This window comes from Dermacentor andersoni, chromosome 1 (genome assembly GCF_023375885.2).
Source record: "Dermacentor andersoni chromosome 1, qqDerAnde1_hic_scaffold, whole genome shotgun sequence".
In the NCBI taxonomy this organism is placed as follows: Eukaryota; Metazoa; Arthropoda; class Arachnida; order Ixodida; family Ixodidae; genus Dermacentor; species Dermacentor andersoni.
This window is the reverse complement of record NC_092814.1, coordinates 122,495,261-122,516,756: the sequence shown is the minus strand read 5'-3', so window position 1 is coordinate 122,516,756 and position 21,496 is coordinate 122,495,261. Positions and strand designations below refer to the sequence as shown.

General features: G+C 43.5%; 1 protein-coding gene across 1 annotated transcript in view; it reads right to left on the bottom strand.

The window, feature by feature from the left end:
- Positions 1–21,496, bottom strand: part of LOC126544018 (putative acyl-CoA synthetase YngI) — a 155,293-nt gene that overhangs the window by 57,021 nt on the left and 76,776 nt on the right. Inside the window, exons 3-6 of the mRNA XM_050191195.3 lie at positions 10,831–10,959; positions 7,804–7,857; positions 5,531–5,649; positions 283–330 (exon numbers count right to left, since the gene is read on the bottom strand). Coding sequence (XP_050047152.1) covers positions 283–330; positions 5,531–5,649; positions 7,804–7,857; positions 10,831–10,959 — 350 coding nt within the window. The remainder of the gene's footprint in view (positions 1–282; positions 331–5,530; positions 5,650–7,803; positions 7,858–10,830; positions 10,960–21,496) is intronic.

The window sequence follows — 21,496 nt, the reverse complement described above, 5'->3', positions numbered from 1 at the left end:
GAATGGTATCTATGAAGAGATCAAGCTACGCAAATTATTCATTTCAATCAATAAGTGTGTTCAAATAGCTCTTTACATGTCTTCATCTGTGCAGAAACGAGGCTACGCAAACTGTCATCTCCGACGATGAGCCCACAGTAACTGGATTTTTGAACAATGTAAAAATGTATTAGCATGAAATAATACAATAATAATAATATCTACAATATGACACAAGTGCTGGTTCAGTTTCTTCGTAAGTATTGTTTCTGCGCAATAAGCCAGGTGCTTATTAGTACTTACGGCAATGCCTTGTCGCTCTCCACAATAATGCCTTTTAGGAATGGATACCTGAAACAAGTGGAAATCATACCAGTCACTGACCAAAGGCACTTGGAGGTACGTAACTGCCTGAAATGTACCTACAAGGCACAAGTACCTTGTGGCACATGGGGTAAAGAATTGACCAGGGCATGAATACCAGCTTAGCACACACAGTGTTTTAGCTGCCTCTTTGCATGTAGTACTACAATGCCAGGATTGGCACCAATCAGATCTCTGCAGTTTCCAAGCTTGAATATACAGCACCAAAAGTTTAGTTTTTGACATGAGTTCTGAATTCAAGTTGCACCTCAGAAACACAGCTGTTTTACAGCAAAGTTGCATATGGCTAGCCGATTCGTCCGTCTGCCTGTACACCGAAAACTCCTCCTGCGCAACCCCATGAACATGCACGAGAAAAAAAAAAAATCTAAATAATAATAAATAACAGTCTAGTGCACGTGCAGCAGTTTCTCTCCAGCTCCAAAATGGGTAGGCCACACGTCAAACATACTCCTGAGGAGCAGGCAGCTTTTGATCCGCAACACCGTGAGCGGAACTGGGAACGAGCTTGTCTATGCCGCGCTGATGCTGCAGCCCGGGCACGAGAACCGGCTCTTGCAGTCGAGCGCAAGCAGCAACTGTGTATTAAGGATCCGGCAGCCTACTAAGCCGTCGTTTAATGAGCCATCGGGATTAACCCAGTGATAAACACTGGGGCCGCACATTTCAGCTTCGCTGGTTAACCATCTGTACAGAGTGCTTGAGTGGCGATTTTTTTTTCTGCCTTACTCTCTGCTAATCCTGAACGCTTTCTCTCTATGCCTCAAAACACATCCCTCTTGTCCCCCGTATATCACCTTAAAACTTGTTAAGCCATGCATGCTTTCTTTTCTAAAGTTACGGCACAGTGCAAGTGCAGTAAAGTAAAGCTCTAACTACTCAATGTGCGATGATGTGGTGCGCAGAGGGAGTATAGTAGAACAGCAATAAGGTGAAAGGAGTTAAGCAATGCTGACAGCTCTTGGCTGTCTATAATGTGTCGCTACTGAAAGTTGTGCAGATCTCTCCAATTTTCTTTTTGTTTATAAAGCTAAGATTGTGAAATTAGAACCTATGATAGTTTTATCTGCTCTCTCCAATATTGTAATTTGTTTGTATGTGGCTTCTGCTTATTATTTCCTTTACATGACTTACAATAACACACTGCTGTTTTTGTGCATCCTTTTTAACATCCTAATCTTAAGTAATTATAATCATGCCATACCTTAATTTCCTCCTTAATTCCTACTGACTACAACTAACATGATAAAGTATGCCTAAAGTGATTGTTACCATGAAAAAATTAAAAAATTTTCATGTTTGATTTCAAACTACCTCTAATAAAAGAAGCTTTAATTTTTTTTTAGATACATAGGGGTGTGCAACTATTCAAAATTTGGAATACGAATTGAATAGACCTTGCTGTTTGATTCATATCTGATTTGACAATTCTGAATAGTGAATTGTATATGCATTTATATTTGAATATAATAAATAACAACACTTATGGAGACTCAAAGGAGAGATATCGATGTAGGTGAAGACTGTTCCAAATGATTCTGCTGCAGCTGACCTGATAACAGAAATCAGATAGCAGAAAGCACTTGTTTTTCATTTAGAAGCTCCTCAATAGACCGACCTCCTGTTGTGACTGGCATTACATGCATGAATCAAATAAAGTAAACAAGCCAAATTTTTTGCCAAGCGAACTCAACAGAAACTCTATATTTCACCTTGTTTAGAAATGAGCAAATATTCTATATTCGATTCGATATTGGAAGGCCATTTTTCTCAAATACATAGAACCTTGCTCATACGTTTCTGAAAAAAAAAAATGCGGGAAAAAACATGCCGACCGGTAAACGTATGATTCAAAGTCACTCAAAAATTTGTCAGAGTCAACTGTAGTTGACATATGCATAATTAGAAGCATTGTGCGAATCATTGCAGTATGAGACGCTGATGCTTGTCGAGTTGTTTAAAACTAGGGTGCCTCGATGCCCTCCTGAGCAGGTGCACATTGAGGCACCCTAAGGTGAGAACGAGTGGCCTGAGACACACTTTGTCGTTTTCCTATTGCATAATGCTTTAAGATGGCGATAGGAAACGGAAACAAAATTGAGCTGGTGGGCGATAGTGGAATACAACGCTGCCAGAACAAAACATGATGCTCACTTCATGCCGCCTGCAGCAGGGAACAGCAGTGCGTTTGGATCATCACCTTTTAAAAGCATGCAGTAGGCTTCCAATGGCACTATGGCAAGTGCATGCAAATTGTGAGACAGGTCAAAATGCTTATCGACATAGGGTCGGCGGCAGTAGCTGTGAATGGCAACATGCGATGAACCGTGATATTTGCTGGTTGGGAAACCGAAACGAAACAAGCCGATGGGTTACATCAGAATACGATGCCACCAGGACAAAACGTGAGCTCACTTCGCGCTGCCTGCATCAGGGAACGGCAGGGAACGTGTTTTGGGTTACCGTATATTAAAAGTGCACAGTACCCCTCTAAGTTTCAACCTGGCACTGTGCCGCATGTGCACGAGCTGTGAAATAGATAGGTCAAGATGCTTATCGTAATAGGGCTAATAGCGCTAGCTGTCAATGGCAATGTGTGACAATCCGCGAGATTTGCTGGTAGCGGTAGAGCAATGTGTGCGTACTGGCATTTTCACGTGACATCGGCAGGTGAGTACAGTGTGGACAAGCTGCCGTGGTGGGCACCTACTGCTTTCGATCACACGTGACTTGCGCCTTCTCTTGTTTATACAGGATCTAGTGGCTGTAAAACGTAGCATACAATCGCAATTTGGCGATGTACTTAACCTACTTTGGTGCCGAAATACAGTCAACGCTCATTACAACGGACCCGCTTACAACAGACTTTCAAATAACGGACCATATTCCAGCCTTAGTTCGTTCTATCTATTTTATTAATGCAAAGAAGTTCTATCTTAATGAACCGTGCTACAACTGACTATCGGCTACATTGGAGAAAATTAGCGGCAATTTCTTTCAAAACTGGGTGTATAAAACGTACTTTTGCCGTGTTGACACGGGGTGACAACTGACTTGCGAGGGTCAGCCGACAATTTCGGCTGAATATTGCGCGCACGACGGAGGAAGGCAGGGCGGAAACGTGCCGTTCTCTTTCGCGCACGAGGCAGAGAGGGGGAGGAAAGAGAGAGGGGGGTTCTACTCCAGCGGCCGCTGCTTATGGCGCGGTTGCAGTATCTTGAAAGCGATCTGCGATGTGGACAAAGTGCGCCCAGTGCCGGTGGCTTCATATGCACTGTGCTTTTGACGTTTAGTTTGCGTTGAAATGAGAGACAGCACGAAGGTCAAATCGCTCGCTGCTGCTGCCGCGCTTATTTTGCTTAATTTGCTATCGCATTCGATGCTTCACCTTTCGGGCAAAACTGTGACTTTCCTTGTTTTTTACTTTGGATGTTCATCACTCACTCTTTGCAATAAAGTTGTTAGATACTGCGACGAAAGTTTCAGAAGTGAGGTGTTTTGGATATTATGGACTTGCGATAAAACGGGCATTTTTTGTTGGATTATCAGGGTCTGTTGTAATGAGAGTCGACTGTATTGTGTTTTCTGGGAACGTATCAACCGGTAATAAAAGAAGTGTACCTGTATTAGGTTATTTTTTGTGTTCATGATCGCGTGTGTTGACGCCGGGAAATCGTACAAAATGGGATCACACCAACGAGGTTCTACTGTATTTGTATTCGATTCAATTATGAATTTCACTGTTCGAACCCCCTAAAAATATGCATTAGAGATAAATTAAACATAAACGGATCTTTTCAGTCTATGTAGATTACAGGGCATGCATGCAGAATTTTATTACAATACTACAGTATCATTTAAGTCAGCAAAATACAGCACACATAGCTTGAAACCCAACCCATACTGTAATATGAGAAAAGTACACCTGAATGTCACATGAGGACATTGAGATGACATGGGAATTAATCAAATTGCTTCCTTTCCTTTAGAATACAAAATAAAAGCAAGCTATGCCTAAAGATGTGTGTTACTCCATCTGATAGAATCACAGTGGCAGACCTATGTGAGAAATAAATGGCAGACGTTCAACGGTGATAAATTAATGTTTTCTCACATTACAATGACTGTTTTATGTGTTCTTCAAGCATTTATGTTTGAATTTAGCTTTCAATCGTTGTGAATGCAAAAGTAGAATACCTGAACACTACTATTCTAAGTAAAAAATGAGAAATGACATTCTTTTAAGAATGGCACCACATTTCAATCTGAACCTCTCTTGAAAGGACCCTACACCAGGTTTGGGCATGGCAAAAAGAAAGTATGATGTGTAGCTGATGCACTGATAATTGTTTCTGCACAGTATTACACTGAGGTACATCCTGAAAAACAACTGAAAATGCAAATTAACAAAAGCCTCTGTGCCCTCTTTTGGGAAGCCTCTGTCCCCATTGTCACAGGCATGGTGCTTCCATGGTGCTTCTTCTATATCAGCTACCCTACTTAAAAGTTCTTGCTGCAGAATGCTCTCTGGATGGCATTTTGCAACTTCTACTGTATAATCGAAATTTCTGATGGGGTCTGGTGAGGAGACCTTAACTTTACCCTTTAACTCGCAAGATAAGACATACTTGACTTAGCATGCTTTTATTGCTTTATTTCTAGTTTTCATTGCTCAAATAATCAAATGAAATATTAAGGGTGTCTTTAAAAAGTAAGAGAAATACAGTAGGTCAAAAATATTGTTGATCAGTTGGTTAAAGGTAAAGTATGGTCCAAGACTGGGGTTCGGTACTCGCTTTGACAAGATCAATACGTATTCTTGGGATGTACCTCGATCGAGATGAAAGATTTGAGCTTGCTTGAACAACGTAAAAAAAAATTGCATTGGCGAGAACACGACTATTATATGGCTAAGAAGATACCGAGGAAGCCTTCGGGTTTTGTGACCAAGACATCTGCTGCTGCTCATAGTCGACATTTTTGTGAATACCTCTGTTGAGCAGGTACATAAGTAAAGATAAATTAAAAGCACAGACTAATACTTGGATTTGTATGGTTATTGCAGATGTTAGGTCAACAATATTGTTAAGTTGCCAGTTCAAGGGTTAATGCAACACTGACTAATGCCATGCGAATATTTCAAGAGGAATACCAGAGCTTCCCTCACTTCTTAGAATTCAGCTGGCCAGGATTGGAGTCTTTTAGCTCAGGAATCAAGGAGCAGAGCATCTCATAGTACTTGAGAACCTTGAATGATTCTGGAACATATATCCCTGCAAAACGCACCTGTCCATGACAAAGATAATAAAATATATGCTATTCACATGTACAGAAAACATTCCACATTTTTGTGCACTTTTCCTCATATATTTCATCAGGAGCACAGCAGATAATGTAATATCACAAATATATATGATATGGTTAAATCTCCAGAAAACACTGTTTATGTTTGGCACACAAATTTCTTGTAGACATGTAAATGTCTTCATATGAATATGTAGACATCCTGTAGTAGTCTAAGTCAAGCACTGATTTAGCTCTAGGCTTCCAGAACACATGTAGCAAGCTCTAACACTACGCTTTTGGGCACCTTTTCAGGTGCACAGACATCTATGAGACAATTTTAACAGTGCTTCAAAGAACATCTTAAGCATTACTTCCTAGACATTTGCACGTCTATCAGATATTTTTAGTGGTGCTTGAATGTATTTGGCTAGGTGTTGATTTGGCAACATTTAGGCACCTATTAGATAGTTTCAAAATGGCTTGAAATATGCATTTTAGGATTGACTTAGCTTTTAGCACTGTACAGAATACCAACTGTTCTTGTATGATACTTTCGTGAAAATACTTTACCTTCAGTTACTGCAACACCATTGGAATGCATGCATTGTTGTACACTACAGCTGTCTACATGGACACTAAAGAAATTCATATAGATTCCAGGCACTGCGGGAAGCAAAGCTTTGGTGAACCGCTAAAATCAAATGGTATATGACAAGAGACACATACTGGTCTTTCCTTGCGCCTGATGCACTGGATTTGACGATGAGCACCAAAATTAGCACATCATCGTAGCCCTACCAACACATCACAGTTCCCCCAACCAAGTTTCTAATATCCCAAATTTAATTTGTCGCAGCGTAACTCATGCCGGCGTACCAGCGTACCTTGAACACCAAGAATTGCAACCAAGAATTGTCGGTATTATAACCTCTTGCTGCTTGCTGCGACATATTCAATTTCAAATCAGTGTTTGGCTGTTTTTTATATTTGTTGCTTCAATTTTACGTTTATTGTTTTTGCTACAGATAGCATTGCAGTATTGTACCCACTCCTGCATTAGCCCTGAAAAGCGCTGCAGTACTTTGAAATAAATAAATAAATACTATCAGAACACTCAGAAGGTCAGAAAAGAAGTGCGTCTACAGGAACTAGGCATGGTCACGGCGGCCGCATTTCGATGGGGGTGAAATGCAAAAACACCCATGTGCTTAGAATTACGCGCATGTTAAAGAACCCCAGGTGGTCGAAATTTCTGGAGTCCTCCCCTACGGCGTGCCTCATAATCAGAAAGTGGTTTTGGCCCGTAAAATCCCATAATTTTTTTTTTTAGGGAACTAGGCGCACAGCCTAGTTGCTACAGATGACACTGCGCACAATGTTTGACAATGTGGGCTATACCATGCACAGCAACCAAATAGACGTTAGGCCTTAGTGTTTGTGCTACAGAGGGGGGTTTTAAGTTTGTAACATTGAGGATGACATTTTCTCCATTTTGTGATGAGTGCATTTAAAATTTCTTCAGAATTGTGAGACAGTGCAGCAAAATGAATACAGACAGGCAGAAGGACACAAGTTTTCACAATGAGATCTCAATAGTACACGGAAAGGCGGTTACCGTCCTATAAGAGAAAGCAAAAACTGTACGAGCGTGTGCATTGTACATGCGAGCCACATCCTTAAGACAGTAGTGAAAGATGAGTAATTGTGAGAAAATGCATCATAGAAAAAACGCTTAGTCACTAAAAACACTTATTCTTGTGAGAATATGTTATCTCTCTTAACCATAAGCTGCTCCTGCTTTCCTTGTTGTCAATAAATGGTGGAACCTTCTGACCAGTTTACCATAGTGGCCCTAAATGTAATGTTTATAAATTTAACTACATTTGTGGCATACATATTATTTATGTATTATTTATGTATTTATATTATTTATGTATGGCTCCTGCTTTCACCTTGTTCTCGTTTTGCTCATCGTCTTGAATTTCCATCTCCCGCCTTCCCTGTGTTATCCCTGGATACATATTTGTGATGAACGTGTGAGAGAGTTTGCCAAAACAACTACCCCTATGCCAGGAACAAAAATACACAGTTATGCTGTCTATACACCTATTTTAAACAATGTTGAAACAAAATAACATGTAGGAAATGACTAACCTTTGTCAGCACTTTTTCAAACTCCACTGCAGTATAAGCAGGATGTACACAAGCCTGAAAAGGACACAACACAAAATATGAATGGTACACGCAACATTTACAATACCACAGTTACTCTTGAAGTTACAAGAGAATTCACTGATTTTTATTTATCAGCGAACCCATGGTGACTTTACAGCATTACAGTGGGTACAGTACAATGCCATTCTTATTCTTATTCCATTCTTATTCCTTCAAGCAATGAATAAAATTTTAGTAGCTGCAAGCAAATGACTCAACATTTCTGCTTGAAACTATCTGTATGTGTAAGAGAGAGACACTCCATGCTTAGAATTGACCACTGAATGTATTGTTTTAACTTTAGAAGCATTATTTTGGGGGCGTTAATTGCAAACAGTTGCGCATTTGATGCTCCTGGTGCAACAGCTATGGCATGGTGTTGCATACAGAGGCAGTGAGGAAGTACAAAAGCTAAAAAAAGAAAAACAGGAAAAAGAAGAAAGAAAACTCCACAGAAACCAGAAATTCCTGTTTGCAAGAAAAACACTCCAAGGCTACAACAAGGATCATGCCAGGCACTGTGACCTTTTCATATCAAACTTTATGTCGCCAGAATTTGGGGTTACGATATGGCGAGGGTGCACACGTCTGCTGGGAGCATGTAGTAAGAGTGCAGATGCATAACGCTTCTGTGGTGTTGCAGATCTTTGAGTCAATGAATCCAACTCTCCAACTCTCAGTGAATATTAGAAGGGAAACTTGGGCGAGTTGGTAGGAATTCATGTTTTGAAAAGTAACAGTGCTAAGTGGGCAAGGACTCGGGCAAAGAAGAACATGACAAGACAGTGCCAGTGTCGCATTCTTCTTTGCCTAAGTACTTGTCCATTTAACGCTGTTACTCAGCCAATGTTTTGGGTTTAGAGGAAGGCACAGTGGGACCCCAGTGTTCAAGCAACCATGTAGCATGACATCACAGAGCTCCATATATACGGTCTGTGGGTTTATTAAAATCAATTACTGCCCAACTCTTAGCCTGATCTGACTTTATCTATGTGTGCTCCGCGCGAGTGCACTGCATTTTTGGCCATACGACAGCTTCCCCTTATGAATTCCTTTCACACTTGCAAGATGAGCATGGAATCTGTTGTCGACCATGACCACTTTGTGACAATGCACCAGTGAGTGCTTTTCCCTGCCTTAGGTTCTCAGTTTGCCATTCCTTAATAGAAATATTCCAATTGCCTTTCTCTTAAGAGGAAGCTTTGGCTCGGGTGCTCCTGCACAAATTTGACAAGGTTTATTGCATTCAAAAGAAAAACAAATTTTAGTGACTGTTGGTTTCAAATTTTTCCTTTAGGTCATCAATTTCTTAATTAAAAATTGGCAAAAATAACAAATTTTCAGAAAACGAAACTATCACGTTTACAACTCTAACTCAGCAATGAAAAATGATATCACAATTCTGTGAATTGCATCTAATAGCACATCTAAAGCGGCCAAAATTGATATGTTACACATGAATATAAAGAAATGTATTATAATATGGAAATACAGCTTTTGCAGAACCCTTGTACACAATGTAACAAATTCACGTAAGATAAAAATTGACATATCAAATTTGTCCGCTTTCAATGTTCCAATAGCTAGATGCCGTTTACAGAACCATGATATCTGTTCTTGATGCAGAGCTATTAATTTGTAAACTTCACACTTCTATTTTTTTTTGAACTTCCAAATTTTTGAGAAAATTTTTAACGAAATTCAACCCTTAAATCGAAATTCTGCTCCCAACAGGCACTAGAATTTAACTTTCTCTCTCAAATGCAACAAATTTCATTAAAATCGGTCCAGAGATTATCTCAGAAAAGCGTTTATGCGTTTTACATGTATTTGAATAGGCCATGTCGGAGTTGGGACTGAGCTTGGGTGCTCCTATCTAAATACATGTAAAAGGAGAATTCGTTTTTCTCAGCAACCACTCCACCAAATTTGGCGAGGTTTGTTGCATTTAGAAGAAAAACTTAAAATCTACTGACTGTTTGTTTCGAATTTTTGATTTGGGTAGTCAACTTTTTATTAAAAAGCGGCAAAAATCTAAAATTTTCAGAAAACGAAACTATCAAGTTTACAACTCTGTAACTTAGCAATGAAAAGTGATATCACAATTATGTGAATTGCACCTAATAGTACATCTAAAGCGGACAAAATTGATATGATACACCTAAATATAAAGAAATTTAGTAATATGGAAATACAGCTTTTGCAGAATCCTTGTACACAACGTAACAAATTCATGTAAGATGTAAAATGACATATCCAATTTGTCCGCTTACAATGATCTAGTGGATTCCGCTTACAGAACCACGATATCTCTTCTTAATGCAGATCTATTATATTGTAAACTTCGCACTTCTATTGTTTTAGAACTTTCGGATTTTGAAAATCCTTTTAACAAAATTCAGGCCCTAAATCGAAATTCCGCTTCCAACAGTCACTAGAATTTACCTTTCTCTCAAATGCAACAAACTTCATTAAAGTCGATCCAGGGGTTATCTCAGAAAAACGTTTTTGCATTTTACATGTATTTGAATAGGCCGCGTCGGAGTTGGGCACGAGCTAAAGCTTCCTCTTAAGCTTTTCACTTTGCTTGTCTTTTAGTGCTACGAGCCTACCTTTTTTTTCTCCTTACACTATCAAAAATATCAGTAACCACGAGTTTAAAATTTTTGTATCTCAAGAATTGTTTCACAATGCGGTAGAGCTACTGCTAGAAAAGGAGAACAAGCCCACACTCACTGATTTGAGCTCCACATTCTGCATCACATCAACATATGGCCAAAAATTCAGGGCAGCATAATGAACATGACATGTATATTTAGTCATGTGTCCCAAGGACCCTTTTAGGCAAGCATAAATTCAGTAGAAATTACCAAGGTCAAGCTATAACAACATAAAGTGTGACCTGCAGTCTTAAGAACAAATCTGAAAACTGCAACAAAATGTGTTTTAGGCTAGTGCTGTACTTACAGACAGGATGCCAGCCTTTGCCATAGCACCATAAATAACTATCCAGTTGTACGAATTAGGAGACCAGATGGCAATTGTATCTCCTTTGGTGAAACCAGCAGATAACAATCCTTTGCAAACACTGTCCACCTATTAAAATGAAACAAAACAGAAGTTAACACTGCATATCTTATCTGTGCAAGCCTGTTACAATGACTCTGGGAAGGCATGAGAGAGTTCTATTAAGAGGCACCACGCTACACAAAAAGAGAGAGAGAGAGAGAGGGAGAAATAGCAGGGCCAGATTGAGCATGCGCAGAACACTATGGCAGCCTTGCGTGTTGCATGCCCTTGCTATTTTTGGAATTACACAATATACCATAGAGTTTCTCCCTGTGAGAAACTTTATGCACTACACCAATGCTCACTCAGACAGCTGAACATGGGAAACATGGCGGTGCCTTTGAAGCCGACAGCTGCCCGCTTCGGATCTCTCAAGTCGCTGTCCTGCATTTTTGGCCCAATCGTTCCGACAGATGTTTGTAGTATTTGCATTAAATTTGTGCCATGACGCTTGAACAGTAAATTATTAGTGACAACTTGGCCCTGTTCCCGAGATCTTTTCTTGATTTTCCAGCACTTTGGGCTTTGCAAGAGCTGGACGTGGCCTTCGAAATTTGGCAGCGCGCATGGGAAGTGACGCACGCTCTCAGATCTGAGAGGCCATACATTAAGAATGCTTGCTTGCATTATAGATGGAACCACAACCTAAATTTTATCATACTGCTATTATGTAATGCTATGCATGTATATAATATCTAACTAGCTCAAACAGGCTAGGTGACCATTTGTTGCCATCCAGTTTCGAAAAAAGCCTGCCAATAGAGATCATCATCATCATAATGTGCGGAAATGCAAAGTAATGGTATGGTGTTCTAGAAGGGGGTAGTGGGCTCAGGAGCCGGAGCGCCCTATGCATTGCAGCGAGGCGGCGAGTGCGGACGGGACGCGGATTTTGGTGGCGGCGCTGTAGTCGCGTGGGCTGGCTCCCTCCGCTGCTTCGCCATAGAATAAAGAGCTTCGCGCGCTTGTTTGTGCGGGCTTGATTTGCGACGTTGACTGTTTTTTGTTGTTTCAACCTACCGTTCGAGTCTGTTTCGCGCGCTGTCGGCCGAACACGTGAGAAGTAGGAAGGTCAAAACGTCAACGGCAACGACACTGCTTCGCTCCCGGCTGTGAAACAGGATATAAGTGGAAAAAAGGAAAGCGGAATAGGGATAGTAGTAGATGGCGCTACAGACATTTTCACCAAAAAGGCTTTCTCGTCTTGCACCTATGCTATGCGGGTTCTGCAAGTTATTTCACTGAACAGCGTAAACCTAAGTAAGTTATTGCTTTAGTCGGATACAACTTAAGTCTGTGAAGCCCCGCCCACGTCCTCATAACCGCCAGCCACTGTTCTTCTGTGAGGCTGCAAATAGTTCGTACTTCAAACTTTCCCTGTTACCTAAATAAAGTGGTAACCACAAAAATGAAATTATAAGCGCGTAATTTTCCATGTTTTCACTCATCTATTATAGTGGAACGGTGAAATCCCAATTCTTAATTGAACTGAAACAAAGTGCTTGCTTTGCTGAAACTATTTACTGTCATGTTTCACTTCAGTTGGCATTGAAGTTTCATGAGTAAAACAGGCTCAGCAGTGAAATGAATTGTACCGCGGATTTTTGAAGAGTGAAATGCTCAGATTCCATACACTTTGTCCATGTCTGTTGCATACCTCATCGCTTCCGCCGATGAAAAGACTCTTCAAGAACAGCAGACGCTCCGGAGCTATCAAGTACGACGCCATTTTTAAAATGTCGCATGACAACGACTTTGTTTGCTTCTGTGATTAGCTAGCGGAGTAACACAACGCCGCGCGGTCCATGTGCATCTGTTGCCAACTACTGTTTTTTTAAGTTGTATCCTACTATAGCTGTATTACCAGACAGACGTGAATCCGCATTTGCTTGTTGTGCTATATACAAAATAATATATATATATATATATATATATATATATATGTATAACTTTACCATTGTGACTGTGGGACGGCTCGGAAGGCGTTATCGACGAGCTCGAGTACATGGGTTTGGGTGCTGGTTCGCCATTACAGTGGGCAGCTTGCGGTAGTTTGTAGCAGTTACTGCGACGACAATGTGAGCGCGATGATTCATTTTATCTACGTCTAACACCAGTAATCACCGTCTAATCGTCCACTAAGGTCAGCGTCGAGCGTGCGCCACTTACCATCGCTCACCATCGCTCTGGATGGTGCACGGCGAACGTGCTGTTGACGAAGAGTGGCACGTTTTCACGCTTTCCCGACAGGTGCCAAAAATTTGTTTGGATTGGAAAACTTCTTGGCGTGTCGTCACTACGCTTTTAGCTTCGATATAGCAGAAATATCGAACGGCGACGGGCCTAGAGGCGCTCCCACAGCTCTCCCACGATCGAAATAGGAGGCATCAAGAACACGTTTGAATTAACAGAATAAGTTTAACGTGCGTGCACGAATAAATAGTTAGCTTGATCCATTCGCAATAGTTGACCGTCTCGAACATGCCCCTTTCTTTCATATCGCAGTTCGATCATTAGTGCCGAGTTCCTCGCTGTGCGCTCACTGGGAACAAAACCTTCCGAACATACACGCGATGACATGAAGTCCTTTCTGTTTATGCTGGCAATACAAAGCGGACGCTTCTCTGCTCTCGCAGCGGCGGTGTCCACGATGTCGCCGCGGCTGAAGGTGCACTTCACGCTTGCTTACGAAAGTTATTTTTGCAGCCGAAAACAGCAGCGTAGTAGCCCGTCGACCTTGAGTCATCTGACATTGCAGAACTTTGAAGAAGAACACGTTAGAATGACACAAATTCGCAATGAAACCGCTACCTTTCCAAACTGCCGCTGGGAGAAAACGGAATCCGCACATACCAGTGCGAGGAGGAAAGCGGCGCGGCGCGCTGGTTCGAGGCTACGTCGGCTACGTTCCTCCTTGCCGATAAAACGGTCCATATTGGGGGCGAGCTCCATCACTGGAAAAGCTGGCGCCACCGTCGGCGTGACGTGGAATGAGGGATCACGTGGACACAGCGGCCGCATCGGCTGCTTCGGCAGCGCCGAAGCGAGCTGAAAACGAAGGTTTAAAGTCTCACCTGCGCTGCGGTTCTGATTAAGTGGTGAGGCTTTGCCGCCTTGGGTGTCTGGTTGACAGCATTTTAAAGTACTATAATAGGTAGTGGTTGCCTTTGGAGGCGTGTAGCATGATAGGCTACTGCTCGGTGCCGCAGTGCCTGACGTACGTAACGGAGCCCGGTGTCAGCCTTATTCACACGTAGCCGCAGGACAAGGAGCTGCGTGAAACTAGGCTCGCGAAACTTAGAACCGGAAGACAGCCATCGGCTGCAATTAACTCGCGTATGCAGCAAGCACAGACGCGAGGAAGATTTCTGCTACGGCGCTGGGACTGCGATGTTCAGTGAGTATCAAAATACGGCACACAGCACATTTATTTATGAAAACTTATTTACCTTAAAACTATCAAACAAGCTGATTTCCACTTGTGTACAATAATTCGAGCAGCAGCGGCATTGTTTTCCGAGCGAATAAAATTGCTTTGATTTTCGAATGCACTTTCACGTTTGTGCATTTTATTAGGAACAGCATTCAAACAGAAATGATGTACAATATTGTTCCAACAGTGAAAAATGCATAAGCAAAATCAGCTAAACCCAAGAATACTCGGAGAACTGCACAGATTCCAAAAATATTAGAAATTTCACTGTTAGTGCATGCATGAAATATTTCTTTTTACAGCAATAACAATGTTTACAAAATAAAACAACCCTTCATTTTCTTTCTCACAAAGCACACACCAGATACGAAGCACTTTATAAGAGCATGCCTAAGCATATGGAGTAACGCGAAATTTAAAAAAATATATATATAAAAAATTCCCATTAAGGTCACAGTGAACCAGACTCCTGAAGACTTCAAGCACGGTGTTGTGGGTTTGTTCACGCCCTTCCTTATGTGGTGCAACACCGCGATAGGGTGGCTAGAAGGTGTGAATACCGGCGGCGCAAACGTGACCCCACAGCGCACCGATGCCGCGGGGCGGCGCTGTTGACCAAGGCGGGGTAGCGGGGCGGGACGTTCGTTTGGATTTTGTGGCGGATGGACGTGCTTTTCGGGGCTCCGTGGCGACGACGAAATCATAAGTTTTTGTGCATGCTTTGAGCTTGCTTCTGTTTTTTATTTGCTGGTTTTTTGCATTTAAATAGTAATTGGGGGGTTTTCCTTTTCTTTCCTTTTTTTTGTCTCTCGTATTTCGGGTGCGCGGGTGTGCTTCGTGTAAATTTGTTTTGCAGGATGATTAGAGCGTCCTTTCGTGCCACGTGTTCCAACACGTGCAGCCGGGTGGGACGTTGAGTGTTTGTAGTCTTTAACTAGTAGCTTGGAAGTGGCAAGACAAATAGCTATTAGCGGTTTTACTGTGCGTGTTTGGTAGAAAAGTGAGAGCGTGGCCGCGTGGTTGAGCGCGTGCGAGAGCGTGTCATACCTTCGGTCTCCGCGACACTGTTTATTTTTGAAACAGTGGTGACAGTTGCTTTGCGGCATTTTGAGGATTTGGATCCTGTGCGTATCGTTTTTTTCTAAAAGGCACGTGCTCTGCATTAATATAGTATTATAGTATTTGCAAAAAGCCGTGCAATACATGGCGAGAAAGCCGGTAAAGCAGGCAGTACGGGGGGGGTCCCTCAAGGCAGATGAGGAGACTGGTGAGAATGGAGAGGGCGTCGAAACAACCGGCACACAATGTGATGTCGATACTAGGCTGCAGAAAATGGAGGCTATCCAGGAAGAGCTTCTCAAACAGGTGCAAGAGCTCAAAAATGAGCTAAACAGTGAGCGTGAGGCACGGAAGGTAGTTGAAAAAAGGCTTGAAGCAGCCGAGGAAAAGCTGAACAGGGCCGCCATTGTGAACGACAATGTGCGTGACAATGGAACGCACACCCCCGACGCGACACGCGAGGGCGGGTCAGAGAAATACGTCGAACGCAGGCAGGGTGATGAAGGGTTAGCTGGAAAGAGCAGCACCTACCTTGAGGCCGCTACGCGGAAAAAGCAGGAGCCCATGGGACAATCCCCCTTGTCGAGTCCGAATCACGCGGAAAATGACAAAGGGAAGCAGGGAGAGGTAGGAGAAAGTGAAATGGTCATTATCGCTGGCGATTCAAACCTGGCTGGGTGCTCAAAAGCAATTGTGGAGAGGGTGAAAGGCGACAGAAGAGTGGCGGTAGGGACATTTCCAGGGCGCACACTTGGTTCTATCATGGAGCGAGCAAAAGAAAAGCTCGCGGAAAATGCCGACGTGCGCAACCTCGTCATAGTAGCAGGTGGGCTAAATGACGTCCTAAACAGGAAAGGGTCAGGACTAGCCCAGCGCTTGGCGAAGGGGGTGGACGACTTGCGTGAGCTATCCCCTCAGGTGCAGATCGTGGTGTGCACGGTACCGGAGGTGCCGGTGCGTGACAGTCACGTACAAAGAGCCGTAGTGGCTGCTAATGAGGCAATCTGGAAAATGAGCCGAGAGAAAGGCTTCGAGGTTGTCGAAGTAAACAGGGAAGTGAGAAGTTGTGGTGGTTTTAAACGAGACGGGATCCACTTCAATTACAGGTTAGCACGAGAAGTGGGCTGGCGACTTGGTGGTCGCGCTGTTGCTTTTTTAGGGGGCCCGCAGGCGCTCAGGAGGTCAGAGTAGATACCGTATGAACGCGTGTAAGGGCCGCACCCGTGTATGGGCCGCACCCCCAACTTCCCGAAGCAAATATTTAAAAAAAAAATATCCGTGTAAGGGCCGCACCCCGAACTTTCCACGACCCACGTGTGATTAGCCTTCAAAATGCGCGCGCACGGAAGCTTCCAGATGCCGCCCACGGATGGCGCCGATGTCGCGGGTCATCATCATCATCATATTTTCTTTCTGCCGCGAGCTTCCGCAATCCATATCGTCATCGGTATCATCAGCCCTGGCCACCATGCTGGCCACCCCGGCTTTGTTTTGCGACTGTCGAAGGCACGCGAGTTGTAGCAGCGTTGTTGGCGTGGGCGCACGCTGTTGTTGCGGCTCTCGTGTGTGCTCTGCTTTATTTTTCACGAATTGCCATCGAGCGTTGCCATTCTAGCACGATGGGCAAACATATCAATAGCTACACGGCAGGCTTTAAATTGAAGGTAGTGGAGTTTGCCCTCGACCATGGCAAGCGTGCGGCGGGTAGAAAATTTGACGTGGACGAGAAGTGCGTCCGAAGGTGGTGCAACCAGAAGGATGCGTTGAAGACCACCAGCTCCAAAAGGCGTGCTTTTCGGGGCAAGCCATGCAAATATCCTGAGCTCGAAGAAGAGCTGTTCCGCTACGCAATGGAAGTGCGGAACAATGGATATGCTCTGACGACGGACATGCTGCGCGTGAAGACGCAAGCTTTGGCGCGTGCGAGAAGCATACCCCGCGAGGAGTTCAAAGGTAGCGTCGGCTGGTTGCGGAGATTTTTAAAGAGGAAGGGCCTATCCTTTCGGCGAAGGACCACGCTGTGCCAGAGGCTGCCCCCCGACTACACCGACAAGGTGCTGAACTTTCAAAGGTACGTGATCGGGATGCGCCATGAGCACAACTACATGTTGTCGGAAATAGCAAACGCCGACCAGACCCCCGTGTGGTTCGACTGTCCTGAGAACTGCACAGTTGAGCTTAAAGGAAAGAAGAGCGTTTCTGTGCGGACAACTGGCGCGGAGCGCCAACGGTGCACAGTTATGCTGTGCGTCACTGCAGACGGGCGGAAGCTGCCCCCGTATGTGATTTTGAAAAGGAAGAGGATTCCGAATGAGGCTTTCCCCAAGGGAATTGTAGTTCGAGCCCAAGAAAAGGGCTGGATGGATGATGAGCTCGTCCTCGATTGGATCAAGAGCGTTTGGCAGAATCGCCCAGGCGCGATGTTGGCCAAACGATCGCTGCTCGTCTTGGATAGCTTCCGCGGTCATTTGACGGATAGAGTCAAAAAACAACTGGGCAGTATCCGCACAGACATGGCCGTTATTCCGGGCGGCCTCACCGGCGTGCTGCAACCACTGGACGTGAGCATTAACCGGCCTTTTAAGGTTGAGTTCCGGAGGCAATACTCGGAATGGATTGCAAACGGCGATCACGATGAGACTCCGACCGGGCGGCTCAAGAGGGCACCGCTCGCGACTGTGCTGGGCTGGATTTTGACCGCGTGGAATTCGGTGTCTACGGACATTGTATCCCGCATCTTCAAAGTGACCGGGATTTCCAACGATTTGGACGGAACTGAAGACGACGACTTGTGGGGTGATGAGCCAGAAGAATGCAGCACCAGCTCGGAGTCTGAGGACTCCGCGAGTGATGATGACTGATTGTAAATAGTGATGATTGATGAGGATTATTGTAAATAAACGCGCATTCACTTATTGGTCTGTTTTTACTTGAAAAAAAAAATTTTTTTTTCGTATGTCGCGTGTATGGGCCGCACCCCGAAAATAGGCCCTCGAATTTGTAAAAAAAAGTGCGGCCCTTACACGCGTTTATACGGTAGTAATGAAGAAGGTCCCCTAGGGGAACATCAGAAGAGCATCGCCGTCGATAATAGAAAAAGGAGGAAAACAAGAAAAAGAGCTCGCCATGCAATAGGCTACATAAACATGCAGGGCGGCAGAAGAAAGGAAAAGTGGGCAGAGATTGAGGAGCAGTTACACAGAGAACAAATAGGGGTGTATGCGGTTACAGAAACGTACCTTAGAGACTCAGAAGAGCCGCCAGTTATTGAGAATTATGTTTGGGAAGGGTGCAACAGAACTAAGTCGGAAAGAAAGGGAGGGGGAGTCGGAACGCTCATCCATCAGGGAGCCAAATGGAAAAGAGTAAATTCACAATGTCAAGAGCATCTTTGGTTATCAGGTACAGTGAGTGGGAAAGAAACTTGGCTGGGTGTTACGTATTTGTGGACCGGAAAAAATTGCACAGAGAAGAATAAAGAGTTAGTGGAATGCATAAGCGCTGATATTAAGGGTTTCGGGAGTGGTGCTGAAATTGTCCTATTAGGTGACATGAATGCCCACATACAGGATTTAGATGGCTATACCGACAATAACGGGAAGTCAATGCTGGACCTTTGTGAGCAACATAACCTCGTGATCGTGAATACAGGGCCTAAGTGTGAAGGACAGGTCACGTGGGCAGTGGGAAACCGGCAATCAACCATTGATTACTGTCTGATGACAGAAGGAATTCATGATAAGTTGAGAGAAATGGTCATCGATGAGGAAGGGTTGAACAGCATAGGGAGTGACCATAAACGCATCATATTGAAAATGGAATATGTAGTTGGGAAAGAGAGCAAGGAGAGCAAAATGGCCAGTCCAAATTTGAACGCTGAACAAATAGCAAATACAATCACTAGAGTTGAGGAAGAACTTGGCAAATGGCCAAGTAAATAGTGGGAATATGGTGAGCTTCTAAGTGTAATAACGACAGAAATACGGAAACAGAAACAACATGTTCGTTGGAAAGGAAAAAAGAAACCAAAAAGCTGGTGGAACAAGGAGATACGAGAAGCGATCGCCGAACGACAGAAAGCATCTCGAGAGCACAGGCAGGCAAAGAAGGCGCAGTTGTCACAGGATGAAGTAACTAGTAAATGGGAAATATACCGGGAGAAAAAGTCTATGGTTCAAATACTGGTGCAAGCAAAATTAAAAGGTGAAAGTGAACGTTGGTTGTCAGAAATTCGTGAGAAAAAGAAGGCCGCACCTAGAATATTTTGGAACCACATAAAATTATTAGGCAGGAAGTCAACAACAATACAACAACATATCCTAGACGAAGATGAAAGCAGACTGGAAGGAGAAGCGGCAATAAATTACATCCGAAAAATAACAGCCGAATCTTTCCAAGGCAATGACGAGGTTGTATTTGAGGAAAAAAAGAGCGTGAAAGAGACCCAGGAAAAGGAGCTGGTTCTCACAAATTTAAACTGGAAGAAAGCGGAAGAGAAAATTCCTAAGCGCACAGCCACAGGGCTGGACGAGGTTCCCGTTAAGCTGATAAATGAACTAGGACCAAAAAGTAAGGAAGCTCTGGTGAAATCAGTGGAAAAAACTTTAAAAGATAGACGGATACCAGACAGTTGGCAACAAAGTAGAATGAATTTAATTTATAAAGGTAAGGGGGAGAAAGACAGAATTCACTCGTATAGACCGTTGACCATTACATCGGTAATATACAGGCTAGCAATGCAGGCAATCAAATTAAAGCTTCAAGCATGGACAGAGAATAATGGCATTTTGGGAGAGCTTCAGAATGGCTTCAGAATAGGTAGGCGTTTGGACGATAACTTGTTTGTTCTTACTCAGTGTATTGAAATATCAAAAGCAGAAAGCAGACCGTTGTATGTGGCCTTTTTAGACATTACAGGAGCCTACGACAACGTAGACCGCAACATTTTGTGGGATATTCTGGAAGGGGAAGGCTTAGGTAACGATTGTATACAGCTTTTGAGAGAGATTTACCTCGAAAATACCGTTTGCGTTGTATGGGAAGGGATGAGGAGCGCGGAGAAAGTTCATATCAACAAGGGACTGAGGCAAGGGTGCCCTTTATCCCCGCTGCTGTTTATGATGTACATGGTGAGGATGGAGAGGGCGCTGGAAGGAAGTAATATCGGGTTTAATCTCTCATACAAACAGGCAGGTACAGTAATAGAGCAGCAACTCCCAGGTTTATTTTATGCGGACGACATTGTGTTGCTCGCTAACAAGCAAAGCGATTTGCAACGTCTGGCTAATATCTGTGGACAGGAAGGCAACAATTTAGGTTTGAAATTTAGTGTTAGAAAATCAGGTGTTATGGTATTCAATGAAAACAGTGAACAGACAGTGGAGATACAGGGCCAAGAAATACCTCGGGTAACAGAATATAAATACCTTGGTATACGGATAAACGAAGGCAATGGATATATGGAAACACAGGAAAAAACCATAACAGTCAAGGGGAAGAGAAATGCAGCCATAATGAAGCACAGAGCGCTATGGGGATACAATAGGTACGAGGTCCTCCGAGGTATGTGGAAAGGGGTAATGGTTCCAGGACTTACTTTTGGAAATGCGGTTGTTTGCTTTAAATCAGGGGTACAATCAGGACTCGACGGGAACCAAAGGTCAGTGGGTCGCCTCGCATTGGGCGCTCACGGGAAGACTACAAATGAAGCTGTGCAGGGGGATATGGGCTGGACTAGTTTTGAAGTGAGGGAAGCTCGCAGTAAAATTGAGTATGAAGAACGGCTGAGGAATATGGAAGAAAGTGAATGGGCTGGGAGAGTGTTCAGGTATCTGTACAGGCAAAACATTGATTCACAGTGTAGGAAAAGAACTAGGAAGCTTACCAGCAAGTATGCGGCCTGTGGGGTGGGCAACACAGCAACAAGGAAGGTCAAGCGGAAAGTCAGAGAGGCTGACTTAATCTCATGGGTGGCGGCGATGGAAAAGAAACCTGCCATGAGTAACTACTTAAGAGGAAAAAACGAAACCAGGAAAGAAACCATTTATGATAACTCAAAGGGAAGCTCATTAC